The sequence below is a fragment of the Pongo abelii genome, chromosome 5 (assembly GCF_028885655.2).
Source record: "Pongo abelii isolate AG06213 chromosome 5, NHGRI_mPonAbe1-v2.0_pri, whole genome shotgun sequence".
In the NCBI taxonomy this organism is placed as follows: Eukaryota; Metazoa; Chordata; class Mammalia; order Primates; family Hominidae; genus Pongo; species Pongo abelii.
Genome location: NC_071990.2, coordinates 2,846,586 through 2,864,499, shown reverse-complemented (window position 1 = coordinate 2,864,499; position 17,914 = coordinate 2,846,586). Strand labels below are relative to the sequence as shown.

General features: G+C 47.0%; 1 protein-coding gene and 1 pseudogene across 21 annotated transcripts in view; both read right to left on the bottom strand.

Moving 5' to 3' along the window:
* The window catches only part of NQO2 (N-ribosyldihydronicotinamide:quinone dehydrogenase 2), a 30,833-nt gene extending 14,990 nt beyond the window's left edge, over positions 1-15,843 (bottom strand). For 2 of the 21 annotated variants that reach the window (XM_054556961.1, XM_054556962.1), the window contains exon 1: positions 204-671. Coding sequence is in view for 1 of the 21 variants with exons in the window: in XM_063724719.1 (XP_063580789.1) it covers positions 682-802; positions 2,195-2,322 (249 nt within the window). In the remaining 20 variants the exon portion in view is untranslated. 21 annotated transcript variants of the gene reach the window in all.
* Positions 13,015-15,810, bottom strand: LOC100447923 (dapper homolog 3-like; annotated as a pseudogene).
* Positions 15,844-17,914: the final 2,071 nt, after the last annotated feature.

Sequence of the window (17,914 nt, the reverse complement as noted above, 5' to 3'; positions counted from 1 at the left end):
TGGCTGAAGCTGAGTTGGGGACAGGCATGGGACTTAACAGAGTGGGGCACTGTCACCCCCCAAGAGGAGGCAGACAGCTCTGATCACTCCAAATGCCCAAAGGTGACTTCAAATCCTTCCCCATTCGCTTGACTTCACTGGACAGCTGGGAACCTGCATCTTTGGTGACTGAATATCCCCACTCTGGTTCCCCAAGGACAGACCCTGAGTCGATTCCAGGAATCCACGCGTCCAGGTAAGCACTACATTTCCTAGGCTGCCTTGCAGTTGAGATGGCCAGTTAGGTGTCAGCAGAAGTCACAGGCGGGGCTTCCAGGAAATAGCCTCAAGAAGCTAACTCAGCTGGGCCTGGGAGGTGTGGGAGCTAGCTCCCTCTGGCTTTGTCGCTGGCTCTCTTCCCAGCTGGACTGTGGGATGATGCTAGGGCTCAGTTAGCCTTCTTGTCGTCCTGGGGATGCAGGCTATGCACCAAGGGCAGGGAGCAGAAATACCAAAGGAACCTGGATTCCTGGGGCTCTCTTGGGGCTGCAAGACGGTGGTGGATTGGCAACTGCAGATATTTGTGTTTATGTATTTTCCAGGCAGAAACATCTACAGTGGCACTGAGTGTGTAGCGAGGGCCATGCACTGTCTGTCTGAAACTGCATAAGGCCTCCAGGCACAGGCTTTGTGTCCAAGTACCTTGCTGTGTTTAAGGCACATCACAGCACCGGAGAATGTGGGAGAGGTCACATTCATCCATTCAAAGCGCAGGGAGGTTCCTATTCTGACACCAGCAACACTTACAAGAATGAACCTAAAGCTGGGCAGTGAGGAAGGAAAGGAAAAAGAAAGTTTATGAATACAGGTAGTATTATTTGAACCGGTAAGTTGCACTATAAATCACAATAAAAGATACTGTGTATATCACTAAAACAGAAGAGTTGGCCTCCATGAGGATGAGGCCTTTGGGTCTCCAGGCATTTGCCAGCTCTCCTAGCCTAGGGGCAGGGGCACCTGCACAGCCCTCTGCTTTTCCTAGAATTATCAGCAGCAAGCACGTGTCAGGGAGAGACATGGTTGTCTTAGCACTGAGGCTGAAATCCTGGATGTTCTTGGGAGGGCAGTGATTGTGAAGAACAAGTTACTTGTCTAGTCCCTGGAGGTCACTCCTCAAAGCCTCCCAATGAGGCAAGTTTACAGAATCCACACTCCCCAAGCCAGCAGTGACACCCACACTTGGCAGTGAGAAGTAGGGCTGTAACTTACAAGGTAAGCCAAAATGGTGGGTCGGGAAAGGGATTTATCTTAAAGGAAAAAAAGAGAGTGAGTGACCTCATCATTAGCTGGGAGGCTCTACGGTGCCCTGGTAGACAGTCACTGCCTGGAGGTGACTTTGTAGAAAGCAAACTTTGGCTGTCACAGTGCATAGGGAGGCCTGGGAAATCCCAGGGAAGCAGAAGTCTGGTCTGTGATGGCCAGCACTTTGAGAGGCTGAGGCAGGAGATCACTTGAGCCTAGGAATTTGAGACCAGCCTGGGCAACATAGTGAGATCCCATCTCTACCAAAGATTTTTAAAAATTAGCCAGGTGTGGTGGTGCATGCCTGTAGTTCCAGCTACTCAGGGGGCTGAGATTAGAGGATTGCTCCACTCCAGACTGGGTGACAGAGTGAGACTCTGTTTCAAGAAAAAAGAGAAAGTAAAAGAAAAAAAAGAAAGCCTGTTTGGCTGAACTGTGTTTCAAAAAAAAAAGAGTTGGGTGGTGGTAGATGCCGTCAGGGAGGAGGGAGGGGTCTGACCTGACCCCTCCTAGGGTAGGGGTGAGCATTTTATTCTAAGCCTGACAGAAAGCCCTTGGAGCCTCTTAAACTAGAGAGTAATATGGAATGATGGCCAGTTGCGGTGGCTCACACCTGTAATCCCAGCATTTTGGGGGGCCGAGGTTGGGGGATCACCTGAGGTCAGGAGTTTGAAACCAGCCTGGTCAATGTGGCAAAACCCTGTCTCTACTAAAAAATACAAAAATTAGCCAGGTATGGTGGCACGTGCCTGTAGTCTCAGCTACTTGGGAGGCTGAGGCAGGATAATCACTTGAACCTGGGAGGTGGAGGTTGCAGTGAGTCAGGATTGTGCCATTGCACTCCAGCCTGGGCAACAGAGCAAGACTCTGTCTCAAAAAAGAAAAAAAAATAGAGTGATATGAAATAATTTACCTTTGTAAACATTGCCAGTGTTTCTGCAGACTGGGGGAACACCTTATCCTGATTCCCAAAGTGACTGCCCGAAGACATGTTGTTTGTATGAAATGCTTCATTTTCACTCCTCTAGACAGGGCATCCATTCTTCAGTGTCCCCAGCTCACCACTCCCTTTTGTATTCCTTGGCCCAGTTTACATGTTTACATCATATGCCTGGTGGCATGTGAGTTTGTGACTTCTGTCTCCATCTCCCTAGCAGTTAAGAATAAGAATCTGAGGTCCAAGAGCTGAGTGACTGACTCAGCTCTATTTGAGTGACTCAGCTCTATGTTCTATACTACTTGAAATAGTGGGGAAAGACTCCAAGGCTCTTGACTTGCAGTGTGTCACTGTTCACTTCACCCCAGGCACTTCCCTTGGCACCCCATCCACAGCAGTGACAGTTCTGTCCCTTGTTAGCAACTATGCACCTACCCCGGCCTAAAGGAAAAAAGAGTTATGTGGTTATTAACCTGTATATACCAGGTCATATGGGCTCTGATATTTCTGATGTGTACATTATTTAATTTTAAGAAGTTATTTTGTAATGTTTTCACTTTATTTCCTGTGCCTCTTTCCATGTGCACAGTCCCCTTGCTGGGCATTCTAACAGACAACATTTCACAGTGTATTCAGTGTGTATTCGTGCTGCAGCTAAACCATTGCCTGCATACCCTTTTGTGCCCATTTTCCTATTTCTGGGACCTGAGGTTATTTCCATTTTTTTCCCAAAACTATAAACAGCACAGCTAGAAGTGTATATTATTTAATACTTGTTCCTTTTCATGTATTTCTCTGGCTGTGATCTTCTGAGATTAAAGGTTAAACTGATTAATTTTTTTCAGAGATTAAAGGTTAAAGAAGCTGATTTTTGGCCGGGCGCAGTGGTTCATGCCTGTAATCCCAGCACTCTGGGAGGCCGAGGCAGACGGATCACCTGAGGTCAGGAGTTTGAGACAAGCCTGGCTAATATGGTGAAACCCCATTTCTACTAAAAATACCAAAAATTAGCTGGGTGTAGTGGCACGCACCTGTAATCCCAGCTACTCGGGAGGCTGAGGCAGGAGAATAGCTTGAACCCGGGAGGCGGAGGTTGCAGTGAGCTCAGATTGTGCCATTGCACTCCAGCTTGGGCAACAAGAGCGAAACTCCATCTCAAAAAAAAAAAAAAAAAAAGAAAGAAAGAAAAATGAGTTCAAGACCAGCCTGGCCAACACGGTGAAACCCCCACCTGTACTAAAAATAAAAAAATTAGCCAGGCATGGTGGCAGGCGCCTGTAATCCCAGCTACTCGAGGGGCTGAGGGGGGAGAATCGCTTGAACCTGGAAGGCAGACGTTGCAGTGAGCTGAGATTGCCCCACTGCACTCCAGCCTGGGCGACAGAGTGAGACTCTTCTAAAAAAAAAAAAAAAAAAAAAAGAAAAAAGAAAAAGAGGGCCGGGAGCAGTGGCTCACGCCTGCAATCCCAGCACTTTGGGAGGCCCAGGCGGGCGGATCACGAGGTCAGGCGTTTGAGACCAGCCTGACCAACATGAAACCCGTCTCTACTAAAAGTACAAAAAATTAGCCAGGCGTGGTGGTGCGCCCCTGTAATCCCAGCTACTCGGGAGGCTGAGGCAGGAGAATTGCTTGAACCCGGGAGGCGGAGGTTGCAGTGAGCCGAAATCGTGCCACTGCACTCCAGCCTGGGCGACAGAGTGAGACTCCGTCTCAAAAAAAAGCTGATTTTTTTTCCCAGAGAGATTATAGGTTAGAGAAGCTGATTTTTTTTTTTCCACACTGCCACAATGTCCTTGACAAAGGCAGCGCAAACCAGTGGTTCAGCCGCGCCTTCAGGGCAGCGCTGGGCAGCGCACGGGCCTAAACCCCGGTACCCCCTTTACAGACTGACCTCGGGCCCGCTGATACCTACTTGTAATATGACTATGATACCAGCACCCGCTTCATAGGGTTGAGGGCAGATTCCACCAGACGATTCGACACCGGGTCCCTGCGTGTGGGCGCGTTCCGTGAGAGCCAAGCACGATCCTATGTACAGAATGGTCCCTGGCCCGGGCGCGACGACCCACAGGGCCCTATGGCCGGCCAGCTGAAATCCCAGAGAGCGTTCTGGCCCTCCAGTCCGGGAACTGTCCCTCCCAAGTCCCCCGGTCCCCGACCGGGGATCACTCACCTTCCGACCAGCGCACGCCTCAGTAGGAGCCGCAGGGCTGGGACCCGCGTCTCCCCAAGGACCGCTCTAGGAGTTGCGCCAGGTTCCGGCCGCACAGGGCCGCGCACTCTCAGACGCCTGGAGGGCGGGAGCGCTGCGACTGCGCCCCCGGGGACCAGGGACCCGCGCCAACCTAAGCAGCCCAGAACCTGCCCCGCGACGCGGGACTGCAGGCCTCTTTCCGCAGCAGGCGGGCCACCCCGAGGCCCCGCCCACACCCCCGCCCCTGAGTCCCGCCCCTGAGTCCCGCCCACACCCCGCCCCGCCCCCGAGCCCCGCCCACACCCCGCCCCGGCGATGCGGCGCCTCGCTCCGCGCCCGCCCACGCCCAGGCCCAGTCTCCACACCGGAGTCCCGCCCCACCCACACCTTGCCTCGGCCCCTAAGCTCCGCCCACTCCCCTCCCCTGAGGTCCGCCTGGGGCCTCGCCCGGCGATCCGGGGCTGGGGAGGACTCTGCTGGCTTCCAGGGAGGTGGAAACTGGGTTGATAGAAATCCAGCGCGGGGAGGATGTGCCGAGAGGAGGGACGCCCCTGCCCTGCGTCTCCCGCTCCCCATCCCTGGCAGGTATCCCGGTTACAGAATGAAGGTCCGTGGTGCAACAGAAAGAATGAGCCACTGATACACTCATCAGCTTGCTCGGATCTCCCGGGGAGTTACGCTGGTGAGAGAAACCAGTCCCAAAGGTCACTCACCGACGGCGCCGCTGGTGTACTGGTATTATGCAAGATGCCCCCGCAAAGGTCACGCACGGATGGTTCATTTATCTAAAGAACAGGGGAGATAAATGCAAGACTCATTAGCAGTGCCCAGGAGATAGGGAGGAGGGTGGGTGTGGCTATAAAAACGCAACCCAGGGGGTGCCTGTGAAGGAAATCTGCGTCCCGCGGAACGCAACACGCTGTTGGGATACCGGACTGTCCTTTGTGAGATGCCACATCGGGGGAAACCGGATGGCTCCACAGAAAAAGTTCGTTTAAAGGAAAATGGTTTAAGGCCAAGGAAATACCTAGAGAACGGAAAGTCTTGAAACCAGAGCCGGTGGGGAGTTATGGGGGGCGGTGCTGGTGAACAGTTTGGGCCGACTGTCTATTTTTCCAGCGCTTGCTGGCTTCTGCCACCTCATTTGGCAGTCACCTGCCACTGCGACCTCCCCAAGTCCCTTCTCCAAACTCTATACCTTGATTTCTGGTGTCCCGGGATGGCCCCACTCCAACAATTGAGCAGAAGGAAGGAAGGTTTCCCCTGGGTTTAGAATGTTCCTAACGAAAATAACTGCAACTCTTGATTGCACCTCCTGAGGGTCGTTGAGACTTTCCCTCTCAGATACTTACTGGTTCATTCATTCGTTCATTTTGCTTTAACTCAGAGGACCCCTCCCCATCCTAAGGTGCACTGCTGGGATTGGTCTATGTGTTGATGATATTCTCCTGGTCTTCAGAGGTGAGAATGTGCCCTCCCTCCGAGATGCCCTCTTGCCCCTGAGCTCCCCAGCAGGGAACAGGCTGCCTTGTCTTGTGAATCCAGATCCTGGGAGCAGTTTTCATTTAGGAATGGAACAACAGGTCCTGGGAGCATTGGCGCCTGCGCGCCCATCATGCGAGTCTGTGATGCAACATCACCACCTTGTGGCAGCGAGGAGCTATCACAACGTGGACTGAGCAAGTTGCTCCCTGCTTGGGGTTGGAAGCTGGACTGGCCTAGTTCTCTGGGTCTTTTGTAACCTGAATGGTGGTAGATTCCAGGACAGTTCAGTAGGAGCCCATTCTCAAAAGGAAAATAACAGAACTTCGTGCTAATCTGGTATGGGGCTGAGCAATTACTGCAAACAAATGAGATGTGACCATAATTGCATCCTGAGTTTGAGGAGGAGGTCATGCTACTAAAACGAGATAAAATCAGCTCCAACAACAAACATCATCTCTGGGGCTTTCCAGATTCTCACTTTTCATTTAATCCCCAGCCTTAGTGGAATGCAAGAGTCGGAGTCGGCATTCTGGGCAGGGAGGCAGGTGAGGCAGGTACACATTTCCTCTTCTCCCCAATGCCCCATGTTTCTATTTCTGAATAAAATGGACCATCATGGTGCTAAGGTAAGGCTAAACTAGCTGAGCCACCTCCTGAAGAGGACATTGCTTTTGTTTTTATTTAATAAGATTCCTTTCCCTTCTGCTACCAGCATCCCTATTCCTTTGGAAAACTGCTTCTTCATAATAACATAAAGGTTTTTGGATTGTTTGTTTTGTTTTTTGGGTAGCAAAATCTGTATAACATGGAATTTGCTATTTTCACCATTTTAAGTGTACAATTCAGTGGCATTAATTACCTTCAGAGTGCTGTGCAACCATTACAACTATTTATTTTCAAAACGTTTTCATCATCCCAAATAGAAACACTTGGGTCAGGGGCCATGGCTCACGCCTGTAATCCCAGCACTTTCGGAGGCAGAGGCAGGCAGATCACCTGAGGTCAAAAGTTTGAGACCAGCCTGGCCAACATGGCGAAACCCCATCTCTACAAAAATTTGCCAGGTGGTGTACACCTGTAATCCCAGCTACTCAGGAGGCTGAGGCAGGAGAATTGCTTGAACCCAGGAGGTGGAGGCTGCAGTGAGCTGAGATCGTGCCACTGCACTCCAGCCTGGACGACAGAGCCAGACCCTGTCTCAAACAAAAACAAAAACAAATAGAAACACTGCACTCATTGGATAATAAATCCCCATTCTCCCCTCCTTCCACTCCTGGTAGCCTCTACTTTCTGTCTCCATGAATTTGTCTATTGCTTGTATTTCATATAAGTGGAATCCTACAAGATGTGGCCTTTTCACTAAGCTTTTTTCCCTCAAAAACCTTGTTGCTGAGTTTCATCCATGTTGTAGTATGCATCAGAAGTTCATTCCTTTTTATGGCCGAATGATAGAAAAATGTGTATACCGCCTGGCCAACGTGGGGAAACCCCGTCTCTACTAAAAACACAAAAATTAGCTGGGCATGGTGGTGGGCACCTGTAACCCCAGCTACTCAGGAGACTGAGGCAGGAGAATCGCTTGAACCCAGGAGGCAGAGGTTGCGGTGAGCTGAGATTGTGTCATTGCCCTCAAGCCTGGGCAACGACAGCAAGACTGTCTCAAAGAAAAAAAAGAAAAGAAAAGAAAAAGAAGAAAGAAAGAAGGAAGGAAGGAAGGAAGGAAAAGATGTGTATACCAGGCATTGTTTATCCACTCATCTGTTGTTTGACTATTGTGAATAATATTGCAATGATTATTGGTGTACAAGTATCTGTTTCAGTCCCTGTGTTCAATAATTTTGCTTACACACCTTGGAGTGGAATTGTCGGTATTACAACAATTCTATGGTCATTCTATGTTTAGCTTTCTGAGGAACAGCCAAGCTGTTTTCCACAGTGTCTACACCATTTCACATTTTCACCAACAATGCACACAGGTTCCAGCTTCTCTACATTCTCACACACATTTGTTATGTTTCTTTTTTTTCCCTCTAAATTATAGCCATCCTAGCAAGTGTGAAGTGGTATCTCATTGTGGTTTTGATTTGCATTTCCCTAAGGACTAATGACTCTGAGCATCTTTTCATGTGCTTACTAGCCATTTGTATACCTTCCTTAGAGAAATGTCTATTCAAGTCCTTTGTTGACCATTTAATTGGGTTGTTTGTCTATTTGTTGTTGAGTTGTAGGTTTTTTGTTTGTTTGTTTTTTGAGATGGAGTTTCGCTCTTGTTGCCCAGGCTGGAGTGCAATGGCGTGATCTCGGCTCACCGCAACCTCCACCTCCTGGGTTCAACTGATTCTCATGCCTCAGCCTCCCGAGTAGCTGGGATTACGGGAATACGCCACCACGCCTGGCTAATTTTGTATTTTTAGTAGAGACAGGGTTTCTCCATGTTGGTCAGGTTGGTCTCAAACTCCCGACCTTAGGTGATCCGCCCACCTCGGCCTCCCAAAGTGCTGGGATTACAGGTGTGAGCCACCGCGCCTGGCCGAGTTGTAGGTGTTCTTTATATATTCTGGATGTTATCAGACATAGGATTTACAAATATTTTCTCCCATTCTGTAGGTTGTCTTTCACTTTCTTGAAAATGTCCTTTGATATAAAAGTTTCACATTTTTTATGAACTCCAATTTACCTATTTTTTGTTGTTTCTTCCTGGGCTTTTAGTGTCTTATCTAAGAACCCAAAACACAAGATCATGAAGATTTACTCTTACATTTTCCTCTATATGGCTTTAGTTCTTATATTTAGGTTGTGAATTATTTTTCACATATGGTGTGAAATAGACCCCAACTTTAGTCTTGCATGTGGAAATCCATTTCTCTCACAGCATATATTAAAGAAATTATTATTTCATCATTGAATGGACTTGGCACTCTTGTCAAAAATTCACTGGCCACAGATGTGTGGATTTATTGAGGATCCCTTGTACATCTCTTGCAGCTTTTAAGATTCTCCCTTTGTCTTATACAAGCATATCTGCCTTATTCTGCTTCTCTTTGTAGTACTTCCACAGATGTTGCATTTTTTTTTACAAATTGAAGGTCTGTGGCAATCCTGTGTCAAGCAAGTCTATGTATATGTGGTCAATATTATTATCAATTATTATATTGTGATTCCTCAGAAAGGTTACATAATCTATTGGCACCTCTAGCATGGGATGGTGACACATATAACAGATACTGACACTCTGTCCATCATTGAACTGTGTGTGGATTGATCAAAGCAATCTTTGAGTGAGTCTAGTTTCCCCTCTGGTAGGACCTACTTAGATGGAGATAAAATATTTTCTCACCACCTACATTAATCTAGATTTAGATATACTTGTCCTCCTGTATTTGTGTGTTCCATATCTGCTGATTCAACCAACCTCCAATGAAATATATTTGAAAAAAAAAAGCAATACAACAATAAAAAAATACAAATAAAAATACAGTGTAACAACTATATAGCATTTACATTGTATTGGGTACTATATGTAATCTAGAGATTATTTACAGTATATGGGAGGCTGTGCAAACGTTATGTGTCAATACTATGCCATTTTATATCAGGGATTTGAGCATCTGTGGATTTTGATATATGTGAGGGGTCCTGGTCCCAGTCCTCCATGAATACCCAGGATTGACTATATATTTTTGGTTGTTAAATCACCTTGCAGAACTTGAAAAAAAAGTTATCAAGTCAACAATCTCCAGGTGAAATAGTCCATATCAGTACCATCTTTCAAGTATTAGTTGTTTATCTGTCAGATTACTATTAAGGCTGACATAACTTTGATCAGACCATGTTTCTGAACAGTTCATATCCCTAAACTGAACATTAGTTTCTCCTTCTCATGCAACACATAGTTGGTTTTTCTTTGCACATTGTCTGATTTTCATATGTGCTTGACACTTAATAATTTTAAGTTCCTATGGCTTTACTAGTGTGTAGGAAAGATTTTCAACTGTATCATAGGACTTGTGAAAATGGAAAGAATGGAAAATGTAAGACGAAATGTAGACACTAAAATCTTAGACTCAACACCCTTATAACATATGGCCTTCTTCTAAGGAGTGTAGGTTCCTGTCTTAGTCTGTTTTGTGTTGCTATAAAGGAATACCTGAGGCTGAGTAATTTATAAAGAAAAAAGGTGTATTTGGCTAATGACTCTGAATGGTTGAACAGTTCAAGGTTGGGCATCTGCATCTGGTGAGGGCTTCAGGCTGCCTCTACTCATGGTGGAAGGCAAAGGAGAACTGGAGTGTGCAGAGATTCCATGGCAAGACAGTAAGCAAGAGAGAAAGGAGGGAGGTCTAGGATTGTTTCTAACAACCAGCTCTGGAAGAACTCACTCACCCCTGAGGGAGGGCATTCGTCTATTCATAAGGATCTGGCCCTGCAATCTAATCACCTCCCTTTAAGCCCCACTCCAACACTGGTGATCAAATTTCAACTTGAGGTCAGGCTTGGTGGTGCTCACCTGTAGTCCCAGCTACTCCAGAGGCTTAGGTGGGAGGACTGCTTGACCCCAGGAGTTCAAGGCTACAATGAGTCATGATCACACCACAGCACTCCAGCCTGGGTAACAGAGTGAGGCCCTGTATCTATGAAAACAAGAAAAAAGATGAAACATTTCAACATGAGGTTTGGAAGGAACAAACATCTAAATCACAGTCGTTCCTGACCTGAAGCTATTGTCACATTATTGATGTATATAATTTAGAAATATGTCATTAACAGCCAATACTTAGATCTAGAAAACTAGTGGACAAAGCAAGTGCTTTAAAACCAAAGTGGCATTTAAAAAAAAATCAAACCTACTGGTTTTCTTACTAAGTAAGTCTTGAAATAATGCACTATAGAGATCCTGTCTTATCTATACAGCTAGAGAGAATAACAAATTTTACTTTTATCAGTTAAATAAATTTTGTCTTAATATTACTTATTTATATTTATCTTTTTACATTTCAAAAACACTATGTTATTCAACTGAATGACTTGTAATCTTTGAGTTACCTGGTCACTGTATTATCATTGTCAGTTATTATATTTCACATGCATTACTTAGTAAAGAAAAATCTTGGGGCCGGGCGTGGTGGCTCACGCCTGTAATCCCAGCACTTTGGGAGGCCAAGGTGGGCGGATCACGAGGTCAGGAGATTGAAACCATCTTGGCTAACATGGTGAAACCCCGTCTCTACTAAAAATACAAAAAATTAGCTGGGCGTGGTTGCAGGCGCCCGTAGTCCCAGCTATTCAGGAGGCTGAGGCAGGAGAATGGCCTGAACCCGGGAGGCAGAGCTTGCAGTGAGCAGAGATCGTGCCACTGCACTCCAGCCTGGGCGACAGAGCGAGACTCCGTCTCGAAAAAAAGAAAAATCTTTACCAAGGCCTGATTTCTCAGGCATATGGATATAATATATAGTTAAACGTGTTATTGATAGACAAGAAGTTTCTCAAGAATATTATGTTTGTGCAGAAATTACTACTGTAAAATTAAGTCCTTCTTTTTGGCTGACTATTTTTAAAAAGCTTAGGCTGATATTAATGAAAAAACTGAAACCCAGATGAAGCCTGGAGTTAATAGTAATGTACCCATGTTGGGATCTTAGTTTCCACAAACGTATCTGTTTTACTTTAAGATCTTTAAGATGCGGAGCACCCCTACAATGACGAGGAGAGACACAGCTAGAAATGGTTTCTTACTTACAGGTCCTGGGGCACGTGGCATACTTGCAGGCCACCTTCGTGGAAACCAGGGAGTGCAGGTAGAGAGACCAAGAGAGCAACCCATGGGCCAACACCTTTATTGGGTCCAGGGTGTTATCCAAACAGGTTTCCCTTGGGGGGTTTTATTCGGTGGGTTTACAGCAAGCAGGCATGAGTTCCAGGAGGTGGCACAGTGACTGAGTGGTGGGCCCTGCAGCGCACCTGCACATTCTATGTGGGGTGTGAGGGTCAGTGTGGCCAGTAGGTTCTATGCAGCTGTGCCATAGGGAAGTGGTCAACAGGAGGTAGTTGTATGAGGCAGATACCTGGATCCACCACATAAGAGAACTGGGAGAAGGTGGAGAACCAGCAACTTTGTCTGGGGTGATCGAGCCTTGATTTTGGTGTGGGAAAGTCCAATGTATATTCAAAGGGGATGTGGAGGCAACCTAACATAAGAATTCACACTACCATGGTGATATGTTACCATTAGGAGAAACTGTGTTAGGGGAATATGGTAACTACCTGTATTATCCGACTTTCCTGTGAATCTAAAGTTATTCCAAAGTAAAAAAAAAAAAAAAAATTGTATTAAAAATAACTATTATAAATAAAAGTTTAATGACACTAAAATCCCTGCTTTAAAATATTTTGTGAGCTAGCAGAGTATGTTTCTAACTTATATGTTATATATGCTGTTAACTATGAGAAGATCTCCCCCAAAATCATGTTTTTCTAATTTCTTATAAAAATACTAATACAAAACTGCTTATTGACTGCATCTCATCAGCTGTTATTCTTTTAGACTGATTGAATTATTCTAAGTTGCTTTTCCAGATTCATCTAATAAAAAGAAAGATTGGATCTGACATGAACAGTGTATAAATTAGTACAAGAAAGTCTCTTTTCTGAATCAAATCTTGGTCCTACAGTTTAGGATTTTATTTATTCATTTAATTTATTTTGAGACAGGGTCTCATTCTGTTGCCCAGGCTGGAGAGCAGCGGCACTATATCTCAGCTCACTGCAACCTCTGCATCCTGGGTTCAAGGGATTCTGGTGCCTCAGCTTCCTGAGTAGCTGGGGCTACAGGTGAGCGCCACCACACCCGGCTAAATTTTTTATTGTATTTTTAGTAGAGACAGGATTTCATCATGATGGCCAGGCTGGTCTCCAACTCCTGGCCTCAAGTGATCCTCCTGCCTCAGCCTCCCAAAGTGCTGGGATTACAGGAGTTAGTCAGCATGTTAGGGTTTAAGCCTAGTTTAGGATTAAAAAATGGTTCTATGCCTTAATGCCAAAGACAGAACATTGTAATAATTATTTTATTACAATTTATGTAATTATTTTATTTTATGTCTTTAAGAAACATTTATTTGGCCTCTGTCATATCTCACATTACAATGGAAAAAAAAGGCCTTATGTTTGTGTTCTAACAAATTAAAAGTTGTGTATCATTGTGAATTCAAAAGAGAAGCAGGTAACACGTGAACTGGGATCATGGAAACCAAACCAGAATAAAGCAAGCCCAGCACAATACTATCCTGGAGGCTGACCAGTTAGAAGGTCTTAAACATAATATATTTTAAACAAACAGTTAAAGGAAAAAGATTAACCTAGTGTTGTAACCGAGCAAGTTACAGAGAAACGCCACACTCTGAGACAAATTCACGAGTCCTTTATTAGCCGGCAGACCAGGGATGGCTAGCGCTCAAAATTCTCTCCGTCCCGAAGAAGGAGCTAGATTTTATTTTATAGTTTAGTTCAGAAAGGGGAGGGGGGGAGTCTAGTTAAAACAATCTTACAGAAGCAAAGTAGGCAAAAAGTTAAAAGGAAAAACGGTTACAGGAAGGTAAACAGTTTCAGGTGCAGAGGCTTTAAGTCTATCATAAGGTGATAGACGCGGGGCTTTGGGCGTTATCAACCGGACACAAACTCAGGGGCTCTGGGTGCTATTAACCGGGCGAATTCCTGGGAACTGCGGATATAGCTTGCCACAGTATCTTATCAGTTAATTGCATTCTTGATGTGCTGGGAGTCAGCTTGCACAGGTTAAGTCCTTGAGGAAGGGGGTGGGTAAGGGGGTGAAGGAGCCAAGATGGGGTCTGTGTGGCTCTCTTAGCTAAGGGAGAGTCACTTCAGGTTAAAGCAAGGTAGGGTATCAGACTAGAAGCCTCAGATCATTAAGATTCAGTCAGGCAGGCATTCCTTTAAAAAGTGTTTACTGAGTACCTTCTCTGTGTCAGTCACTATTTGGGGCATAAAGGACTCACTTCTCAGCAAAAACAAACGATCCCCTGGTCTCCTCGAGTCATGGAGCTTGCAAGCTAGTGGGAAAAATTGGGAACCTGTGCAAAGAATGACTGCGAAATAAATTGTGGTCATCTTGAAGCCGCATGCTTGTGGGCGTGAAGCTTTTCAAATAGACAAGCTTTAAGTGGGGGAAATTTGCTGACATTACACGATTTCTTCTCTTAGTGCAAATGTATATACAGCCTGTCTTTTTGAACGGGTCACGGTAGATGATAATTATGCTCTGTTAACCTTATTTGTTGTCAGGGAAAATTAAAACTATTTAAGGGTAGCGTCAGTAGGAATCTTGGTTCCTGCTAGTTTTGTTGTTTGTTAGCATATCTTCCTTTACAGGTAGTATGGTTTCATTTTTGTAAAAATGCTGCATAAATGTAGCTGGGTCTGTTACCCATTGCAGTGCCTGCTGATTTCGCTGGACCCCACCCTGCTTTTGCTGCCCAGTGAGATAGCATATGGGACAGAGCTAAATTCCTACTCAGCTTTAACTCTGCTTATTTTCAGGAAAAAGAATGCCTGTGTTTTGGAGTTCCTTCTTAGGACGAAACCAGCTGAAGCTGGCGAAATCCAAGATGGCGCCTCTGAAGACCCTCTGGCTTTATTATCATCCTGTTCTCCTGCTAAGCGACACTCCCACCAGCGCCATGACAATTGACAGTCGCCATGACAACGACTGGAAGAGACCAAGAAGGGACAGAAAAAAAGGGGTTCCTTGATTCCAGGAAAATCTCCGTTCTTTCCCAAGAAAAGCATGAATATTCCCCCCCCTTGCTCTTAATGCCCAGCCCCTTCATTAAAGACACCCTACGTCTGTAACTTCCCAGCTCTCACAAGTTAAGTTGATTTCAGATCTTCCAATTCCATAGCCATTGAATAAAGCCTGCACTGCTTGACACACCCTTTCGGTTTCGTGCATTGGCCTCACCACACAACAGGAAAGAACCCTTTTTGGGATAACCGGGACTCCCGCTAACATTTCCATATATACGTATCTTAATGTATGCAAGGGCGTCTGGGGGAGAAAGGGGAAGTACATTTCATTCTTTGCTTTCTATAATACTGGATTGCTTGAGTTTGTTACAAGGACACATGTTAACATTTGCAACATTTTTAAACTGAAGTGTATGTATTATAGAACAGTCCTCTGGGCTGAGCTTGGACTTAAAGTGGAAAGGCTTACATTTGCAGAATTAAAAACAGCATCGAAACATTCTGTGGCAAGAAGTCCTGCGAGCCTTCTCGCCCCAGCCCGGTTTCCCGCGGGCCCCAGCCTCATCCCCCAAGGCCCCACCCTGAGAGCCCCCAGGCCCCAGTCGCGTCCTCCTGGACCCCTCCCAGCGCGGCGAGCCGGGTCGCGGGAGCACTCCGCCACCAGGGGGCAGTGCGGCGCCGACCGTGGGCTGCTGGCTCGGCCCAGGGCACCCAGGCGCACTCCGCTGCAGCGGGCCGGGCGCAGAGGGGTGGGCTCTTGCCAGGCAGCAGGCGCTCCGGGCGCGGCTGGGAGGAAGGAACGCCCCCGGGAGTGGGCGGCGGCCGAGGGACCCTGGAACCGTCCTCCCTGGCGGAGCCCCCCCGCAGCTCCCGTAGCCCCCCTCGTCCCGGGCGGGCCGGGGATTGGGCTTGGCCTGGGGTCTCCTACTCCGCGCAGGAAGTAGCCCCTTGTCAGGACTGGCGGTGCCTGTTGCTTTCAGGAGCCCCGAGCCGCTTTTGTCTGGGTGTAGCTCAGCTCACATCCCCGATGCAAGTCTTTCCCTGCTCGTCTCCCCCTTCTTCCCGGAGTCCGTGCCTTGCTGTCGGTGACTCATCCCACACTGCCCTGCGACTCACCCTGTCGCTTTCTCTGTTCATCCGGGAGCGCGGCGCCATCTCCCTCGAGCCCCGCCCCCCCTACAGTGATCCGTGCTGAGGTCGCACGTTCTCTCCTCCCTCCAGCTCCCTGGCTCTTGGCCCTTCCCAGGCCACCAGGCGACAGCAGCCTCCGCCTTCATTTCCCTTGGTCATTTCAGGCGCGTGCTTGGAGGATTTTAGCATCTGACTCAGCTTCCCCGCCATGCATCCCTCCACCAGCATCCAGTCACGCCTCTGCAGCCTTCAGTGTCCTGGAGAGGACTGACCAGTCTGACCCATCAGAACCTACCCAGACCAATTTGAAGGCCACTGCCGCTCAACCATGGTCACCCACTCCTGCCCCACCTGGAGCCCCAAACTGCTCAGTGTCTTCTCTAAAACTCTCCCCTCTTTTGTTTGTTGTGAATAACTCTCTGCCCTGGTTCTTTGCACACCTCTCTGGCCTCTCCTTGTCTCTTTCTGGTCCTTTTTTTCTCTGTTCTCCCTTATGCACTGGCCTTGCTGGAGGTCCCTGCTCTCCCTGCAAAACCTCACCACACCCATGACTTCAGCTATATCCATTTCACCTCACGTTGACATCTGGTGCCTAGACCTCTCTCCCGAGCCTTCCGCACCATGCCAAAAAGGAAATTCATTTTCTCCTCTAAATTTGCTCATCTTGTTTTCCCAATCTTATTTATTGTCACAGCCATTCCCCTGCTGGTCCAAGTCAGTAGTCTGAGAGTCATGTTAGACTCCTCCTTCCTTATCTACCCATCCACCAATCCCCAAGTCCTGTCTATCCTCCTTTTTTTTTTTTTTTTTTTTCAGTCAGAGTCTTGCTCCGTTGCCCAGGCTAGAGTGCAATGGCACAATCTCGGCTCACTGCAACCTTTGCCTCCCGGGTTCAAGTGATTCATCTGCCTCAGACTCCTGAGTAGCTGGGATTACAGGCGCACGCCACCACACCCAGCTAATTTTTGTATTTTTAGCAGAGATGAGGTTTCGCCATGTTGGCCAGGCTGGTCTTGAACTCCTGACCTTGTGATCCGCCCGCCTCTGCCTCCCAAAGTGCTGGGATTACAGGCATGAGCCACTGTGCCTGGTCATCTATCCTCCTTTTTAAATAGCTCTGCCATGTGTGCCTATCTGCCCTGACAGCTCACCCTCATCCTATTTGTCCACATTGCTGCAGAGCAGTCTTTTCCATACACCAGGAGTTCCCAACCCCTGCGCCACAGACCGGACTGGTCTGTAGCCTGTTAGGAACCAGGACACACAGCAAGAGGTGAGCCACCAGTGGGTGAGCTAGTGAAGCTTTATCTGTATGTGCAGCTGCTCTCCATTGCTTGCATTACCACCAGAGCTCTGCCTCCTATCAGATCAGGCAGCATTAGATTCTTATAGGAGCACAAACCCTACTGTGAACTGCACACACGAGGGATCTAGGTTGTGCACTCCTTATGAGAATCTAATACCTGTTACTCTGCCATTGTCTTCATCACCCCCAGATGGGGCCATATAGTTGCAGGAAAACAAGCTCAGGGCTCCCACTGAAAATAAAGTGCACAATAAGTATAATGTGCTTGAATCATCCCGAAACCATCCTCTGCTGTCCATGGAAATGTAGTTTTCCACAAAACCCATCCCTGGTGCCAAAAAGATTGGGATGGTTGCCATACATAACTCTGATGATGAGACCACAAAGCTCAGAATCCTCCAGAGGCTCTCCACTGCCTATAAGATGAAATAAAACTTATGGGTGTGACTTATCCATAAGTGCCCAGTCTAAACTGCCTCATATTTAATTATATAGTAAGCTATTTGTTTCCTCAAACGTATATATTTTGGCCGATTTCCCAGTCTCCTAGGTTGGAATATGCTCTGTGTGTCACCTGGCCAGCTCATGCTCTTTCTCATTCTCAGCTCAAGTGTTAGGGACTCTATGACACCTTTCTTGATTCTCCCAGTCAGACATATTGTTGCTACTTTTTCTTACCACTTATCCTTTTATCCTTAGCACCACTAAAGCACATATCACATCATATTTCACTTGTTTGCACATCTGTCTGGCATCTTGAGCCCAGGGACCGTGTCGCCTGTCTTCATGTCTCCAGTCCCTAGTGTAGCTCCCAGCCTATAG